At 39.0% G+C, this 20,238-nt stretch overlaps 1 protein-coding gene across 1 annotated transcript in view; it reads left to right on the top strand.

The window, feature by feature from the left end:
• PCNX2 (pecanex 2) overlaps positions 1–16,092 on the top strand; it is a 123,195-nt gene extending 107,103 nt beyond the window's left edge. The window contains exons 27-34 of the mRNA XM_058166267.1: positions 452–685; positions 2,274–2,377; positions 5,270–5,414; positions 6,482–6,712; positions 9,346–9,620; positions 11,673–11,848; positions 14,507–14,967; positions 15,597–16,092. Coding sequence (XP_058022250.1) covers positions 452–685; positions 2,274–2,377; positions 5,270–5,414; positions 6,482–6,712; positions 9,346–9,620; positions 11,673–11,848; positions 14,507–14,967; positions 15,597–15,767 — 1,797 coding nt within the window. The 3' untranslated portion in view covers positions 15,768–16,092. The remainder of the gene's footprint in view (positions 1–451; positions 686–2,273; positions 2,378–5,269; positions 5,415–6,481; positions 6,713–9,345; positions 9,621–11,672; positions 11,849–14,506; positions 14,968–15,596) is intronic.
• Positions 16,093–20,238: the final 4,146 nt, after the last annotated feature.

The raw sequence follows: 20,238 nt of genomic DNA on the forward strand, positions 1-20,238 counted from the left end.
AATCTCCTTAAAAGGCATAGTATGCTTATTATCTCTTTCTAAAGGCTAAAAAAATTAAAACTCTGCCTTTTGCACTGAATAGGTCCCTTTCTCCACGTTTAAATGCAAATTTAAATATAAAACTGGAAGGATGATATTCATAAATCTTAAGCAGGTATAACAACCTTTGTATCATTAATCCTTTCCAACGTCTTAATGTTGTCTTTCTTGCAGTTTTCTTTTTTTATTATTATGCACTGTTGAATCATCCCTCCTGTTCCACTGAACCATAAGCATGTATTCCTGCAAAAACCCAGGAGTATTAAAACAAAGAAAAATAGAGTAGTGATACAACATGATACAGGGTTTACTTTATTTTCCACGGAGGCATTTTTCTAAGGTTTGAAATAATTGAACAGCTCCTAGTTCAATGTGTTACTAAAGCAAACTGCATTTCTGTTTTCATCTACAGAGCATTATATATTTCACTGCAAGTTCCCCCAAAATCCTGTCCTGGCTAAGAGATGAATCATTCCAGAAGACACTGCAGCCATTTTCCAAATGGCATTATATTGAGCGTGATCTTGCCATGTTCAGCATTAACATTGATGATGATTATGTCCCTTGCCTTCAAGGAATCACCAGAGCAAGTTTCTGTAGTGTTTACTTAGATTGGATTCAGTTCTGTGCTGGGAAAAGAGTGGAGGTGAGCATTTATTTATCAAGTTTATATAACCCCTTGTAGGTAGTTGCAGTGGTTCTTATTAACAAATTTACAATATAATGTTCTTTTCTCTTTTTAAAGGAAGTTTATAACATTCTTTTCTTTTATGTATCTTTTCTTTTATGTACACTGAGAGCATATGCACCAAGACAAATTCCTCATGTGTCCAATCACACTTGGCCAGTAAAAAAATTCTATTTAGTCCCAAATCACTATCTTAATTTTCCTAATATGCTAAATATTTCCCCACAAATCAAACAGCCTTCCCCAATCTGGTGCTTCCAAATTGTTATTAAATGACATTTCCCATAATCCCCAGCCAGCAAAATCAAAAAGACTGGATGGCTGACTTGGGAAATAACACAGACACAGTACATCTAGAAGGGTACAATATTATTGACAACAACGCTGCCACCATGTTCCGAGTGTTTGACCTGCAAAGGATACTCATTAGATATTACATAAAGATAATACGGTACAGTCATCTTCAGGAAAGCGGTCTGTTACTGAATTATTATTTTCATTTTATGTGGAATGGCCGCCCACTTGCAAAGCAACTCTGAACATCTAAGGGGATTTTTAGAAACAGGTAGTCCTTGGCTTACAACCATTCATTTAGTGACCTAAGTTACAACGGCCCTGAAAAAATGATTTGTGAATGCTTTTCGCACAACCGTTGCAACATCTCTATGGTCACGTGATCAAAATTCAGATGAGGGTTATGGACTCTGTAAGTCAACACATCTGGAGAACTCCAAGTTGGAAAAGCTTATAAGAGTCTGACTTTTAAAAGCACTTTGAAAACTAAGATTGAAAGAGAACAAATTGGGGAAAATGGGAAAAAAGTATGGCATGGAGAAACTATGTTGTGTTCAAAGTAGGCAACCTGGTGTCCTCCAGATGTTTCTGACTAAAAAAAAAAAACTCCTAGCAGTGCTGTGTGATTGATAGTGCTAATGAAGGTTGAATTTCCAAACATTTGGAGGACAGCTGTTGCACACCTTATGGTTATATATTTGATTTGTCAGTTATTAAACCTGTACTCCAAAATGGTTTTTGGACCAAGGAAAGAAAATAATGTGCCTACAACAGGATTGGACAAAAAGAAGCAAAGAAGATGCTGATAGTCAAACCCACGTGGTCTTTTTTTTTTTTAATTTAGAATAAACAAAATATGCCAAGTAAGTTGCCTATTAACAACTACTAATTAAACATTATATTAAGTTGTAAAATTGAAGGATCCTTTTCTTAGAAATTACAATGGTACAGTTTCTAGGGAAGTTTACATCTGTCAAGAGCCACAGAAAATCCAGGAAATAAAAGCATGAGAAAGAGGCCAGATTGAATCTACCTTCATTTACTGGGGCATAAGAAGGAGGGGAAAGAAAATGCAGATTTTCAGGACTGTTATTACAGCCTATCTCACTAAAGTGGCATTTGAGGCAAACTTGTGGAAACTGTTTCCTGGCCTATCCTACCTTGAAGGGCTAATAACTATACAGTAATGGACTGATGCAATATTAATGAGATTTTGGTGTGGCACTAAATACAAATATTGCATGTTTTGCAGCCTGTAGAGTGTGATGAAGATTCTCCTTTAGTGACCCTTTCCTTTGCATTGTGCATTCTTGGTAGAAGAGCTCTGGGAACAGCATCACACAATATGGCCATCAGGTAATTTTGTTGTGTGACAATGCTTAAGACAGTAATGGCTTGCTAATGGCTCAGAAAAGTGTTCACTCATCCAAATGATTTGTTTTTCCATTTATCATAAAGGAAGAAGTGCAAAGAAGAAAAATTGATTTTGAAATCAGTAACTTGGCAGCTTTTTCAAATGAATACGTACAGTACATCTTGAATAATTCTTTATTTGTACCACAGGAGTACGTAATGGAATGAATTCTTAAATTTCTGAATTTACCCTTACCATTTATTATCAATATAAAAACCTTTTTGAATGAAACCAAAGTCTCTGGGTGAATTGATGCAGCTGAAGATATATGGATATAACCAAAATTTTTGTGGTATTAAAATAATTCTGGGGACAACAAACAAATTGTATTAATGCATAATTTCTGTGGGTTATACTCTCCATATACTGTATATCTCTGAAATATGTGCTACCAATACCAATTGGAGCATGGTACCAAACTCACCGCCTTACATAGTCATCACGTGATGTATCACGACAGTTTTTCCCTTCGCAGAGCTGGGGTGGGCATCTGGCCCATGGGCCGCCAGTTTGATACCCATGAATTACAGCCATCATAGCATATGAACACATTATATGAACCAAGGTCTCTTTTTGAGCCCCCCATCTCTAACAGTTAGCTCAATACTTCTTAAAATGCTGCATAGATGTTCACAAAATGTTTTTTATTTAAATAAACATAATATTAAATCATTAGACATGTACAATTCAGATGCTGAAGTAGTCATGCTTTAATCATGCTAATGTCCAGGGGTGGGCTGCTGGGGGTTCTCAGGGGTTCGGGAGAACCTCTAGCTAAGATTCTGTGCAGCTCGGAGAACCCACAAATCCCACTCCTGGCTGGCCCCACCCTGCCCAGCCTGCCCCTCCCCTCCCAGGAGTCCCCACGCGGCCCGTTATGGATGCAGGTAGATGCAGGCCGTGTGCAGAGGCTCGGAAAGGATGAAAAATGGGCCTACCTGAAGCCTGGGGAGGCCATTTTATCCCTCCCAGAGCTCAAGAAAAGCCTCCAGAGCCTGGAGAGGGCAAAAATGCCCCTCCCTGCCATGGTGCAGGACGACGACTAGGCCACGTTCACCGTGGCCATGCCCACACAGCAACTGGGCAGAGAACCCCTTGCTAAAAATTTTGAAGCCCACTCCTGGTAATGTCCAGACAATCAAAATTTCTTCTTTCATGTCCCCCTGTCCTCTTGAACATCTATTCTAATAACCCTTTTTATCAATAGCGATTATAGCCTTATTATTTTGTACAGAACCTGTCTATTCTTGGAAAAAAAAAACTCATTCTTTTTAATGAAACTTACTGCCTAGTAAGTATATGCAAAATTGCTGCCTTTTCCCTGTTGTGCTGTTCACATTGGACCATCACTCACTTGCTTTGTTTTGAGAGGAAGTGGTTCATAATGTGTTTGTTTTTCACAGAAAACCATAGTTATATATATCAGTCTCATTTACATTATTTGGGAATTAAGTAGGCAAAGTGTTGATATTACACATCAATTTCTACTAAACAAGATATCTATACTGTTGACAGTCATTAGGAAATCATTACCATTACAGGGCAAAATGAATGTTTGGGGAGAAATGCTAAGTTGTATATTACACCAGAAGTGAAGTTTATATTATATACGTGAGCTAGTAATTTGCATTCATTTACACATGAATTATGTCTAATCAGTTTAGGAAAAGAGTTTAAAGGCAAGATACGTTGGCAATATTCTTATGGAATGTATGCAAATAATGTTTGATTTAGCTGTCACTGTAAATGTCAGAAGATGGCAAACATTGTCTTTTAAATTGTGCGGTGTATCCAACAATTAACAGGATATCTGCATTAAGTTCTGTTGAACTTCTTCAGTGCAAATTGGAGAGCCTAGCATTATATCTTCAAAAGAAGGATTTGTAGTTATCTATCCTTTGTCAGTTTGGTCTAGTGGTTAAGGCACCAGGTTAGAAAGCAAAAGACCATGAGTTCAAGTCCTGCCTCAGCTATGAAAGCCACATAGGGACCTTGGGCCACTTATTTTCTTTCAGTCCAGTTTACCTCACAGGGTTGTTGTGGTGAACATAGAAGGAAGAAGGTGTGTTGGATGTGTTCACCACCTTGATTTATTTGTAAAAAAAATAAAATAAAGGTGGGAAGTAAATAAATGCCCCAATTTAATTAAATCCCAAGAGAAGAAGTTCTTCCATTTACCACTAATGCAGTATCCTATCTTTGAAAGATGTTGGATAATTTCTCCTATTTCCTTATCAGGTTTTGAAAAATCATCCGGGATGAAAAATTTCGAAAAGCCATTTATCTTCCTTTAAGGAGCCCTTCAAAATGGGGGAAAAGTCATAATCTTGTTTTTAAAATTCTATCATTCCTTTGTGTAGCCATTTCATCCACAGTATTTCCAAAAGCTCATGATCTAATGCAAACACTAGGTCTACAGTTGCAACTACAGTAAAACGTTTACAGCAGGTCACAACCAAAACACCCCACCCCTCAACATTCCCACGGAGTCTGAGTAGGCAGGAAGATTGCAAAGAAAAAAAACGTTTTGGTTATAGAACCTTGCAAATTGGATATGTGTACTTGGCGCTCATTTATCAGTAAGGGTATTAAAGCGGTGCCTCCCAATTGCCTTTGATCCTCTTTCTGAGTCTTGGTTTAATGGGTGAGCTACTAATTGGTTATTTGATTCCACAAAAAAACCACCCATCTGTTCTTGTTCTGCAATATTTTGGAAACATCCATTTTCTTTCTCAGGCTCAGAGAGTTCCGTCACAACTACTATGAAAGAGTTCTTATTTTCAACAGCTGTAATGGAAACTGAATCTGTGAGTAATTAATATGATTGTTTACAGCTTAGACTCCTTTCTCCATGGCCTCCATGCCTTGTTCAAAGGAGATTTTCGAATTACATCAAGAGATGAATGGGTGTTTGCAGATATGGACCTCTTGCATCAAGTTGTTGCTCCTGCAATTAGAATGTCATTGAAACTACATCAAGTGAGTTTTCCCCTTTTCTGCAGCAAATAACTTCTTGTACATTGTACAAACTTTTTTTATGCTGACAATGTGGTAGTCATAACAAGGGCAACCAGAATGCTTACATGTTGGCCAGTTAAATTCAGATGAAGCATTAAATGTGTTGCTGTGAATTTCTTCTAAGAAATGCACTTATATAATTAATTAATTATTAGAAATGTAGATCTGAGGATGTATTTTAGTCACTTTATCATTTTACATGTACTGAAACTCGTCCCTCATTTATTTATTTATTTATTTATTTATTTATTTATTTATTATTTAAATTTGTATACCGCCCTTCTCCCGAAGGACTCAGGGCGGTTCACAGCCAGGTAAAAAATACACAATACACTATAAATACGATTAAAATACAGTTAAAAAACTTATTAAATTGGCCACAATTAAAATTTAAAAATAAAAACCCATTAAAAACCCATAGACTTAAAAAACTAACCCAGTCCAGCGCAGATGAATAAGTGAGTTTTAAGCTCGCGGCGAAAGGTTCGGAGGTCCGGAAGTTGACGGAGTCCTGGGGGGAGTTCGTTCCAGAGGGCGGGAGCCCCCACAGAGAAGGCCCTTCTGGGCGTTGTCGCACCCTGAGGAGTCCCTCTCTGTGAGAGCGCACGGGTCGGTGAGAGGTATTCGGTAGCAGCAGGCGGTCCCGTAAATAACCCGGCCCAATGCCATGCCTCATTTATTCAACCATTGAATAGACATACTACCTTCAGGTAGGAAATGAATAAAAATGCATTCTTAAAGCCAGATCATTTCAGACATTTCAATGAATTTCTCATCATTCTCTTTTGGGGTGTCTAGTGTCCAGCACAGGCTAGTGGTACCAAAAATAATTAAAACCAAATGATGTGCTAATGATGGGATTATTCCAGTGGAGCAAGCCAAACTGCTACACGCCTTCATTGTGGCTTTTGCTACATCTCTGCACAAATGCCGTGTGGCCTGCGATTCCAGTGAAGTTTTTAAACCTAAAACCTTTCATCTCTTCATACATGTTTCTGATTGTAACCATGCCTTTCCTTTAATACCAGGACCAATTCACTTGTCCAGATGAATATGAGGATCCTGCTATTCTTTATGATGCCATTCAGTCCTTTGAAGAGAAAGTTGTGATTTGTCATGAAGGAGATCCTGCTTGGCGCAGTGCCATCCTCTCAAACAAAGAAGAGCTCCTTACTTTTAGGCATGTGGTAGAAGAAGGAACAGATGAATATAAAGTTATTATGCTCCACAAAAGCTATTTAAGCTTCAAAGTGATCAAGGTACCACCACTTCTGCCTCATGTTCATTGTCTAATGGTTTACATTCATAGTTGCCGAATTTACAATTTTATTTCCATTCTAATTAGGTAAGTCTCTTGACAGAGTGGCATAGCAAAGGCTAGAACTGGGATCTAAAGGCCATTTAACTGCAGGGTGGCAAAGTGATGGGATCAGCAGTTTCCAAGACCAGAATTAATATTTGGATAAACAGGCATGTCGGAAGCCCTGGTCATTGTTTTTGCTTTCTTATTTTTCAAAGCATTTTATCAACAGTGAGTGGGCAATTGGATAGGATCATAGTTTTATTATTTTTATTTCAAAGAAGCTAGTTTGAATGGCTATTGAAATTAGCCTTCTATCTGCATTAGATCAGTAAATTCTAACTTGATTAGTGGCAATGCTGCCCAGAAGGGAACATACATAGAAACCCTTGTTTGAACCATCACCCTAAAAATACCCAACCAATCCCACAGAATGATTAAAACATACAATGATTTATAGTTGTCTTATTTACTGTATATATTTCTCATATAATAATCATATAGCAATATAGGTAGTTCTCACACACAACTGAGCCCAAAATTTCCATTGCTAAGCAAGATAGTTAAGTGAGTTTTGCCCCATTTTACCACCATTTTGCCACAGTTGTTATGTGAATAACTGCAGTTGTTAAGTTAATAACGCAGTTGTTAAATGAATTTTGCTTTCCCGCTGACTTTGCTTGTCACAAAAGGTGATCCCATAACTCTGGGACACTGCAACTGTCATAAATACATGCCAGCTGCCACACATCTGAATTTTGATCACATGACCATGGGAATGTTGCAATAGTTGTAAGTCAAACAGTCACTAAATGAATGGTTATAAGTCGAGAACAACCTGTAGTCTAGGACAGAGCATGTATGTATGAATATAAAACAGCAGTGTTCAGTTCACCGTTGAACATGGCTTGTTAGAATTTCTACAGTTCTTGGATGCACAATAGCAATAGCATTTAGACTTATATACCGCTTCACGGTGCTCTACAGCCCTCTCTAAGCAGTTTACAGAGTCAGCATATTGCCCCCCAAAATCTGGGTCCTCATTTTATCCACCTCAGAAGGATGGAAGACTGAGTGAACCTTGAGCCTGGTGAGATTCGATCTGCCAAACTACTGGCAGCCAGTGATCAGCAGAAGTAGTCTGCAGTACTGCACTCTAACCACTGCGCCATCACAGATAACAATAAATTAACCTATGCTCATCTTAGCCTTCATTCTATTTCAGTGTCGATAGACCCTGGATTCTTTTGGCTCCTCCTTCTTTTTTCAAAATTGACCAGGAATCAAGAGATGATGAGAAAATAAACTTTTACATCCAACAAAACTAAAGCATTGTCATGCACCTGAGCTGTACCATGCCATAAATTTTTGCATAGTGATCTGCCACTGAAGGGTACATTCTTCCCCACTCCGGCCTGGCCCACTTAACATCGGTCCTGTTTCAAACCCTGAAAGAAAATGTCTGTACCTTCACAGTAGCACAGTGGTTAGAATGCAGTACTGCAGGCAACTTCTGCTGACTGCCGGCTGACTGCAATTTGGCAGTTTGAATCTCATCAGGCTCAAGGTTGACTCAGCCTTCCATCCTTCCAAGGTGGGTAAAATGAGGACACAGACTTTTGGGGGCAATATGGTGACTCTATAAACCACTCAGAGAGGGTTGTAAAGCACGGTGAAGCGGTATATAAGTGTTATTGCTATTCAGAAATCATCTCTTCCTCTAAATCTCCTCAGATTTAATATTTACATCTGTTCCCCAATGGGGAGGAAAGTGCCCCTCCTTCTTCACAGACGTCATTTTTTTGAGTCTGTATTTTAACAGTCTGCTCCAAAACCAGAGAGCAAATCACCTTTGGAGGTTGCAGGGTGTTAATAATAGTAATAGTAATAGTAATAGTAGTAATAATAATAATAATAATAATAATAATAATAATAATAATAATAACAACAACAACAACAACAACAACAACAACAACAACAACAACAACAACAACAGAGTTGGAAGGGATAATAACAACAACAACAACAACAAAACAACAACAACAACAACAGAGTTGGAAGGGACCTTGGAGGCTTTCTAGTCCAACCCCCTGCCCAGGCAGGAAACCCTACACCATCTCAGACAGATGGTTATCCAACATTTTCTTAAAAATTTCTAGTGTTGGAGCATTCACAACTTCTGCAGGCAAGTTGTTTGGGGGTTGCAAGGTGTTTGTAGCAACTTCCGTATTAACTCAGATTTGTTAGAAGCCAGGCTATATAGAACCTGTTTTAAACTATAGTTCCTTCCAGTGGTTGAAAAATAAATAGCGTCCTTAAAGCTGTGCCCAGATTTAATATAAATCTGGGCACAGATTTAATATAAATCTGGGCACAGATTTAATATAAATCTGTTTCTCATAACAGAAAATGACCCCCCTTCTAATTGTCTGAAGGAGGGGAGGGAGAAAATACACCAGGCCCAGCTCTTTCAGATGGCCCTGTGGCCTTGAAGTAAGCAACTCTGCAGTGCAAAGAGCAGGTGGATTGCAACTCCCATCCATTTTCTCTCCAAAATGTTTCCACATGATTTGTACTTTTGTTTGTTTTTAGGTTAACAAGGAATGTGTCAGAGGGCTCTGGGCTGGACAGCAACAGGAACTGATTTTTTTACGCAATCGTAACCCAGAACGAGGCAGCATCCAAAACAATAAACAGGTGTTGAGGAACCTGATTAACTCCTCATGCGACCAGCCTCTGGGATACCCCATGTATGTTTCTCCTTTGACAACATCCTATATAGGGACCCACAGTCAGCTGAAAAACCTCTGGGGTGGACCGATAAGTCTCGACAGCATCAAAAGATGGTTCAGAAACAAATGGCTTAGGTAAGCACAAAGGGAGGTGGGCCTCATTACCAGAGATCTTTCATTGCATCTAAGCAGATGTTTTAAAGGACATCTTAGGGCTCTCAAAATACAAGATAGATTTTTTAATGAGAACATTATGTGAGACATGCTGCCTTGTGTTTCCACTGTTTAAAATAGTATTTATTTATTTATTTATTTATTTATTTATTTATTTATTTATTTATTTATTTATTCCTTCCTTTATTTATTTTATTTACTTGATTTCTATAGCCGTGCATCTCAGCAAATCAAACACTATTAAGTGGAGTTACTTACTATCCTCTTAAATTAGATCAGCAACCAAAGCACCAGGGTTGAAATGCTCCCGGTTCGGATTGGATTTTCCGATCCGGTAGCGATGGTGTCAGGTGGTTCGGAGAACCGATAGCTAAAATCCCTGCCTACCCTTCATACCTAGCTGAGCCGCGGGATCATCAGAGGTGGTTTTTTTTTACCTTTAAAAGCATTTTTTCTTCACCCAAAAAAATGCTTTTAAAAATAAAAAAAAGTGTCTGATGATCGTGCGGCTCAGCTGGGATCGTCAGAACCCTTTAAAAGCACTTTTTCTACTGTAAAAAAAAGCTTTTAAAAGGCTCCTCTGGTGATCCTAGCTGAGTTGCCTGATCACCAGAACCTTTTAAAAGCATATCTGCAGAATTTGTAGAATCTATTCTACTTGCAGTGAATGTCTCAATTTACTTTGGAATGGGGTTATAGGTTTAATAATGACATATGAAATAGCCAGACAAATTTGTCAGCATTTGTTTTTTTTTTCAGCATTTGATTTGTCAGAAACAAACTATCTCAGGGATATCAAACTGGTGGGGCCGGATGCGTCATGTGCAGGCCACGTCACACCAGCTCCGCAAAGGGGAAAAACTATGTGATACGTCATGTGATGGCAACCTGACGCCACAAGTTTGACACCCGTGAACTATCTGGATGAGTTGAAGAGTTTTGCAACTGTCAGAAACAGAAATTTGTAGAAACAGAAATAAAAGAGCTCCTAAATGACTCTTATTCTACAAATTAAGATCCAAAATGGACCTCCCAACTTTTCCTGTGATTATTTTCAGTGAGGATAATAGCAACATAAAAGAGAGGAAGGGTACATTTCAGGGGGGGGGAAATGCAGGCCTTAAACATCTTTATTCCCTATGCTAGCACTCTAGTTATATTCTGAACATGGCTGCATAACTTTTTAAAAAAAAATAGATTATCCTAGAATGGGATTTCTACATCACACATATTTATAGTGAGATCATAGCATGAGATCTAGTGTGGTTTAGTGGTTAGAGCAGAGACTGGAGACCTAAGATCCATCAAATATTGATGAAAAACAACTATAAAAACGAAAACCCTAACACTTGCCATTGATGATGCTGACTGGAGCTGTTTGGGACTGACAATTGTAATTCCGCAATATTTGGAGGTCCCACACTAAATTAGAATGTGAGGCTAAGGTCAGGATCAAATTTCCACTCAGCCATGCAGCTTATTGGCTGATTTTCATCCACTTATATATTTTGATCTAAACTAGCTCTGAAAATAAAATGTGGAAGAAAATGACTAACTACTGAGCTGCTTAGAAATAGAAACAAAGAAAAATGTAGGGGAAAAAACTGGCAAGATTTATGTCCCAAGTACACATTCCATTACCACTGCCTTTCAATGCTGCTTTTTATATGAAATATTTCAGTCATATCCAGTGGAATATTTAATGTGCAACTTGCACAGCTCATTGCTATTATTGGCCAAAATATTTCCTGCTTCATATGAGCCCAGTATGAAAGCTGACAGAGATATGTCAATGAACATCTGCCTTTTTCATAAATTGCCAGAGAAATGTAAAGCAATTCTGAAAGTAAAACTTTCTGTTGTATTTGTTAAAGAACAGTCTTTCTGGTCCAGCACTGTGTTCCCACTGTGGTAAACAAAGACATTGGAAACAAAGGCAAAACACCTTCTTGCTTATGTTCCCCAGAATCTGGCCCTGTATTCTGGTGCTCCTGACTATTTATTTTCTAACAGAATGCGAAAGGACTGCAACCCAAACCACAGTAGAGGAAGCTGTGAGGAAGGGGCCAGCAGGAATGCATCTTCCAGCAGTAATCCACCTAATAATTCAAGCCAGAGCAGCAGCTCCCAGCATACAAGGAACAGCACACCCCAACTGCACCCTTCCCTTCAGGTTGCTCAATTCTCAGGTACTTATCTTCAGTTGCATTTATTCCCTGGCAGAAGGGTATTAAACAGTGGTGAAATCTGAACCTGTTTGCTACCGGTTCGCTGGCCATGCATGTGTGCTGTGCACCAAGTGCGTGCTGTGTGTGTGCATGCACACCAAACATGCACTGCACGTTTAAAAAGCTACTGGTTTGGGCGAACTGGTAGTTAGCTACCGGTTTGGGGGAACCAATAGTCAGCAAAGCTAAACCACGTTGCACAGCTGATTGTCGGATAATAGCTTTTTTTTACTACCGGTTCGCCCAAACCTTCGCATTTCACCCCTGGCATTATAGGCTGTCCAATAATGAAAATGTATGGATGGCGTCCAATGTAAGTTCAACACAAAGTGTTGCAAAACGAAAACTGTAACATTGGACTCCTGGCTTAGTCCAAAAGATATTCAATGAAAGATATGCCTAATCAACATCAAGCTGTTCCCCTGAACTCCTTGCCTTATCTGCAATAAGAGCAAATGTGTCATCATGTTGTATTGCAAACAACACCAATTGCATCACTTATTTCATTTTTGTGATGGTATCATGACCTATGGGAGATCATCATGTCTTTTACTGGAGGCCTATGCCTCTCTCCTACTGGCCCAGGCCCAGCCATAGGCCCCCAGAACAGAGATGTTGTTCATGACCCATGAAACAGATTCATGAAAGAATCTTGCACTTAAACTGCTCTTAGTGTCACCTTAAGATTCTTTTGAAATTAATGGGTTTGATAAAGCTTGTAACTCTCTCCTGGAACTGTGGCCGTAAATGTTGCAGTTACCTCCTGGGGTGTGAGTATGCACATTGCCCTTAGAATTAATGGACACATTTTGAAAATATCTACCCATACATAGTAATACTAAGCTCACACTGTAGACTGCTGCTAAACTGATCCAATTATTTAACAGTACTGTATGCGTACTTGCTTTCACAAGCTACTCCAAAGGTAATTGGAAAAACAAGCTTAACTATAATACAACAATCATGGATAAGCCAAGGAAGTTAGTTTGTGTGGGCGGCCATACAAATCTTTTAAATAAATAAAATAATTTAATAATTAATTGTATTTGGCTTTATCTTTTCATCTACAGCTCTTAACAGTTCTCTAAGTAAATGTAGGCATGGGAGTGGGCTTTAAGCTTCAAAAACATATTTATAAAAGAATATAAAAGACTCTTTTGTTTCCTAAGTATTTGCAGAAATTGAGTTATTTATGTGGAAATATGGGTGGTCTGCTATAAAACACTTTAACCACTGAATTAAAGACATGTATGGGATATTTTTGGACAGTGGTCAGATTAAATGTTTAAAATGAGAACAGATGTTTAATTACTTTTGACTGTGAATGTCAGCATACCAGAATTCTCATCATACAGTGCTTCCTAGCTAGAGTATATTTTTACTTTTTATATAACAATATTACCATTAAAGTAATCATCAAAGAATGAAATTTAAGAAATTGAAAAAATGAACTTTCCTATGAGTCTGCAACCAAAACTTTCCTACTCCACTTCTAACTGCAATAACATTTCAGGGTATATATTCAAAAGGATATCGAAGGATTAATAATTTTACACTTTTAAAATCAAAGGTAGATTAATAACAAAAATGATTTAGCATATGCTTAATTGTTCCAAGCAGAAAGAATAGAATAGTTAAGCATTGCTTGCAATATAAAAATAGTCCTCATATAAGTTTTAATTATTATTCCATGTGTATTTAATATATAGATGGTAAGCCAAGTAGATTTGAATAGAAAAAACATTTTTCACATTATGTATGCATATGTATGTGTGTATATATATAAAAGAATTGTTCACATAAGAACAAAGCCAAAGCCTGAAGATGATGAGTGAGATCTCATCAAAACGTTGCCTAAATACTTCCAATCTTACATGGGAAAAGACCCAAACATACCCAAACCTGCATATGTATGTATGTATGTATGTATGTATGTATGTATGTATGTATGTATATTTGTAGGTTTTCACGGGTATAGGTATGTAGGTCTTGGCATCTTTGGGTTTTTTCCCATGTAAGGTTGAGAGTATCTTGGCGATGTTTCGATGAGGTCTCACTCATCATCTTCAGGCTGGTGTCTTCGGCTTTGTGCTTCTCGAGCAAAGAGTGGTCGGAGCTGCCATCTCTTTTTAAATACTGGTGGGGAGGTGGGGAGTGTTGCTGTGAGCAGGTTGGTTGGCTGTGTGGTTGCATCTTGATTGGTGCTTTTAAAAGGTTCTGACGATCCCAGCTGAGTTGCCTGATCATCAGAGCCTTTTAAAAGCATTTTTACAACCTCTGGCCGAAGTGGTTGTAGAAAAAATGCTTTTAAAAGGCTCTGACGATCCCAGCTGAGCCACGCGATCATCAGAGCCTTTTTTTTTTTACTTTTAAAAGCATTTTTTCGGCCGAAGAAAAAATGCTTTTAAAAATATAAAAAAACACCTCTGATGTTCACACAGCTCATGGGTGGGGGGGAAGGGCAGGGATTTTTGCTACCGGTTCTCCGAACCACCCACCCCCATCACTACCAGATTGGGTGATCTGGTCCAAACCAGGAACATTTCACCCCTGATTTAAAGGGTTTAATTAAGGATAGTTTCTGCAAATGATTTTCTCTTTTCATTTCTTTTTTTAAAGGCAGGAGAAAATTCAGGAGCCAGTCTGTTCAGACGCATGCTGCTTTAAATCAAAGACCCCCTCGTTCAAGTCATTCTGGTCCAATCTTAGAGAGTCACACCCCCTTCATCCAGACTTCCACTTCGGCTCATGAAATTGCCCCAAGACTTTCTGACAGTCAGCTCTCCTTCCACAATTCTGCAACTTCTGTGTTCTCCCCAACCGCTGCCATCCCTATCTTGGGCCAACTAACGGTGCAGGAGCGAGCTGGGGCTGTGATCAGGTCTAGTCTGGCCTCCTCTACTAGCTCCACTCTCAGCCTCCTGTTTGGTAAAAGAAGTTTTTCAAGTGCGCTGGTCATTTCTGGGCTCTCTGCAGCTGAAGGAGGAAACACAACAGATACCCAATCATCCAGTAGTGTTAATATTGCAATTGGGCCATCTGCTAGAGCAGCAAACCGTAACAAGCAGGAGGCCGTACGGGTAAGATATAGATAACTTTATGTCTTATTCTGTCCTGGATGAAACCTTTCTATGCAGTTGTTAAGATCTGTAACCAATTACAGTTGGCAATTAATCAATTAGTGCCTTGTTCTGCCATAGGCTCCTGAGCCATGTGTAACTACTACAAATTCTTGTTTCTATGGCATATATAATTATATTAAAATTATAATATGAAAGGGTCCAAGGAGAAAGGTGGGTTAGGCAGCCACTGATTAAATTCTTGTTGAAGTTATTTGAGTAAGCATTGTCAAAATTGCTACTTCTCACGCTCCACAAAAGTTATATCAGTTATAGCACAAACACCCCTGTTGCTACTAAATCTTAGATCGATTTTGTTCATTGCTCCAAATTTATTAATATTTAGTAAAATCCCTGAACTGTTTTTGCAAGTCCCCCGGGTTGCTTTTTGCTTTTCTGGTCTTACTGTAACTCCTTCTGTTATATTAGATGTTATGGATTATTCTGAAACCGGAGAAATCAAGGTGAAAATATCTGGTGACCATGTACAAAGTTGAACAACATGGCCTCCAAATACTGACCTTTTTTGGCAATGCTTCTTTGAACAGTGCTGTTGGAACACTAATGACACTGTCTCTATTTTTCAAAAGCAATTGTCTGATGATTATGAAGCAACTGATGCTGCTGAATCCGGACAGCGAAGGGACCTAGGAACTACTCACGCTTTCCTGATAAGCCATATGGTGGAATGCAGACGGGCCAGCCAAGAAGATATGGCTCTAGAAGACTCTGCTTCTGTACACAGCCTTTCCGAAGAGTAAAACAAGAGGAGGCTCACGGAAGGGATAATGCCTTATCAAGCTGATTTTTAAATAAAATAAAATAAAATAGGGTTAGTTTGCCAGAGGAATGAGTAAAACAAACAAAAATTAAAGGATCTATTTTTTTGACCCTTTCACAAGAAAGCCTTCTGTTAAAAAAAAAAAAAGTAGGAAGATAATATCTCACTAATAATATTTAACGCTGCCCACATCACAGGTTACTGGAATTCCAAATCTGATTTAAAAGAAAATCGATCTGGCCACCTATTGTCTGCAAAGTAACGCTAGGCAGAATTATTGGGGTAGTTTGCAGGGAGGGCTGGGGGGGGGGCAGATTACATGTTTTGTAGCGAGACTGAAAGCAAAAGAAAATCTGAATGCGGTTCAGTGAAAAAGCACATCAACATCTGTCTCTTGTCATAACCAAATAGATGATTGCATGCTAAATAATTGGCTTTTTATACATAATGCATAAAAAAAAAGGATTGTTTGTAATTGAAGCAATGAATATGGAATAGGAAAGAAAGCTGCCTACTCTGAGATTAGTATGCAGAATCTTTTTTAAGTCAGAGGAAAGCCGTCTTTGTCTGAAGTGTTACGCAGCTGACAATTCTGGGCTGCAACGTATTAATTGTGGAGGTGGTCCACCGCATGCAGCCATAAGGAAATTGTCCATAAAAGTGCCAGGCAACACACTGCTATGAACCAAATAGAGCCGATGCATGAACAGCCTTCACAAAGCCAACAGTGCTCCTTATTTGCAAACAAGTGCAGCTTTCTCTGTTGTCCATCCTCACAACAAAACTCCATGCCTTTTTCTGCAACTGAGAAACTTAACAACTCAGAATTGCTTTTGTGCTCTCTTACATGAACAGACTTGTCCGGTTTTGTTTTGTTTTTTGTAATTAAAAACTTTACAAGTACCAGTGTCTTCTTTTGTTATTTTACAGAATTTGTGTATTTTACTACAATATTGATATATTTATGGAAGATGCGTGCTGCTTTGAGTCTTTTTCTTTCCTTCTTTTTTTCCCCTAAGGCATGGCTTATTTTTCACGAAGTTGTGAATGCTTATAGGTATTTCTTTTAGGAGCTTAAGGTGATGCTAACCAAGATCATTTTGGGCTCGAAGCTGTAATTGTGGGTTGGGTTGGATTGAAAATGATTCAAAATATCATAGTGAGATTCAAGACAGGTGGGGTCCTAAACAGTAATGAAATGTAAAATTTGTTACTACTGGTTCTGTGGGCGTAGCTTGGTGGGGGGTGGGTAATGTGACTGGGTGGGCATGGCCAACTTTGTTTTTTTTACTTTTAAAAGCATTTTTTCTACAATCTCTTTGGCCGAAGAGGTTGTTAAAAAATGCTTTAAAAGGCTCTGATGATCCCAGCTGAGTTGCCTGATTGTCAGAGGCTTTTCTTTTCTTTTAAAAACTTTTTTTTGGCCTTTAAAAGAAAAAAAAAGCCTCTGTTGATCAGGCAACTCAGCTGGGATCATCAGAGGCTTTTAAAAGCATTTTTTTACAACCTCTTCAGCCAAAGAGGTTGCCAAAAAATGCTTTTAAAAGCCTATGACGATCCCAACTGAGCCGCGCAATCATCAGAGGCTTTTTTACTTTTAAAAGCATTTTTTCAGCCGAAGAAAAAATGCTTTTAAAAGTAAAAAAACCCCAACCTTTGATGATTGCACGGCTCAGCTTGGCATTGGGGGAAGGGGGGGAAGGGATTTTGCTACCGGTTCTTCGAACCACTTGCCACCATTGCGGATCGGGCGATCTGGTCTGAACCGGGAGCATTTCACTGCTGGTCCTAAACCTCAATTCTCCCAGGCCAACTTGAGCCATGAAGGCATGTTGGCTCAGGTACAACAACTAAGGGGCATGGTGAGAAGATAGTAAATGGAGTCACAGAGACCTGAGAAGATATATAAATGGGATCAGAGACATGCTCACCATCTGCAGCTCTTTGTAGCTTCTGAGACTGGGGTGAAGCTTCGCCCCCCCCCCCATTGCTAATTCCAACAGGATATTTAGCTACCCTCCATCCCTCTGCCCCCTCTTCTCCATAGTTTTAAAGTGAACTGTACAATTATAGTAGACAATAGAATGAACTCCCTACATCCCACTTTTGATACAAATTGAATTGCTATTCTTGCTTGAGATTAGTCGAAAAAGTGTGGAAGGAGGTCATTGCCAATAAACCCAAGACTATTTTCCCACGGGATTCTCCAAATTACTCTCTTGTGCAATCACAGCTCCAGAACCCAACACACACAATCTGAAACAACTTTTTGCCTTTGAATCCAAAGTGCTGCACAGCCGGACAAAAATTCTCATTTGATATGGGACTGAATTCTATGCTAACATAGCACAGAACTAGCATAGCGTAGTTGTTTTATATTATAGAACTAATGTAACAGTAGTACTATAGTATAGAACTAGACTAGTATAGAACTTCAAGCAAAAAGAAACGTTCCACGATGAATCACAGGGCAGCTGTGTTAGGAGATATGTGCCAATTTACGGGCAAGAAACATTTTATGCCTTTCATATGATAATTCCAGCAAACACACGAACAACTGTTTTACAGTGCTGCAGGGATAATTTTCTTATGTCAGGCAATTCTCTAATAGTTGGAGGCAAAGCGGAAAATGATACACCTGTCACACATTCTCTGTGATTTTAAACTTGCATTGTTTGCTTCTAATTTTCCTGGAATGGATTCAAGTAATCTTTCATGCACGAATCCACAGCTGTCCCATGTTGATTTTAAGGGCATTGTTTACTAAAGTCACAAACAGCTCAAAAAGCACACCAAGGCCCCATTGATGCTTGGCAGGAGCTTCAGTCTAATTTTTTTTTTTTACACAGCATTTTTTGCACAGGCTTTTTTTCTGAATCTATCTTGCTTCTTCCAATATTTATTTTTCCTAGTACTTTCTAATCCCACCAATTCAAGCTTGGCTTTTCTTTTTGGCTTCTTCGTAGACCATTTCCATTCCATTCAGGAGTGGTGCTTACCTAGCAGATAGAGATGGTGCTGTTTCTCTTTGAATTTCAATCTAATTTTTAGCCTCTGTTCTCCAAGGTTTTACTATTACTGAAGATACAATAGCACTCCGCACTTAAGACTTATATACCACTTCATAGTGTTTTACAGCAGTCTCTGAGCGGCTTACAGAGTCAACATATTGTTCCCAACAAACTGGATCCTCATTTTACTGACCTCAGAAGGATGGAAGCCTGATTCAATGTTGAGCCTGTCAGGATCCAACTACTGGCTGTAGACAGAGTTAGCCTGCAATACTGCATTCTAACCACTGTGCCACCACATCAAGTGGGAGTTTGGGATGTAGTCATTTCCAGTTTGGGATGTAGTCATTTCCTTATGATAAATGCAAAACTTTGGGCATTCTTCCAGTTAATTCAAAACTTTTTGCTCTTTCCCATTTTTCTTCTTTATTATAAAGTTCTTAAAAAGGCCACAAAAAGTGATTGACTAAATTAACCAGGGATGACAAATCCCAGGTGAACAAATTATGTATAAAAAGTAAAGGTAAAGGTTTCCCTCGCACGTATGTGCTAGTCATTCCCGACTCTAGGGGGCGGTGCTCATTTCCGTTTCAAAGCCGAAGAGCCAGCGCTGTCTGAAGACGTTTAGTCATGTGTCCGGCATGACAAAACACCAAATGCGCATGGAACACTGTTACCTTCCCACCAAAGGTGGTCCCTATTTTCCTACTTGCATTTTTTATGTGCTTTCGAACTGCTAGGTTGGCAGAAGCTGGGACAAGTAATGGGAGCTCACCCTGTTACGCAGCACTCAGGATTCAAACCGCTGAACTGCCAACCTTTCGATCGACAAGCTCACTGTCTTATCCACTGAGCCACCACATCCCGCAAAAAGTATGTATGTATGTATTTATATATCAAGCTTATTAACTGCCCATCTCCCTCACCCAGAAGCTCTGGACTCTGACTTTTAACTTCTCAGATTGTTTTGCCTACTTTCAACACCTATATACTCCTCTAAGTAAGTCCAAGAATGTTTGAAATGAAAACAACTCATTCTTATAAAGAAGGGGAAGGCTATATATGTGGGTTTCAGCTAGCAATTTCACTTGTGAGGATCACTGAAATGAAAAGTAGATGCAATATTCAATCAAGGCAGGGATGGAAGTTCAAGAAACATCTCTTTTGGAACTGCCTGAAAACTGGTGAGATCTGCAAAACAGAGCTCGCCGTGATCTGCAAATGATTTGCTGAAAAGTTTATTAGACACAGGATCAGTTGTTTCTTATGAGTGATTATCTTTAGGAGCAGTGGTGGGTTTCAAAATTTTTTACTACCAGTTCTGTGGGTGTGACTTGGTGGGCGTGGCATGGCTTGGTGGGCGTAGCATGGCTTGGTGGGCATGGCATGGGAAGGATACTGTAAAATCTCCATTCCCACCCCACTCCAGGGGAAGGTTAC

The sequence above is a fragment of the Ahaetulla prasina genome, chromosome 1, assembly GCF_028640845.1.
Source record: "Ahaetulla prasina isolate Xishuangbanna chromosome 1, ASM2864084v1, whole genome shotgun sequence".
Taxonomy (NCBI): Eukaryota; Metazoa; Chordata; class Lepidosauria; order Squamata; family Colubridae; genus Ahaetulla; species Ahaetulla prasina.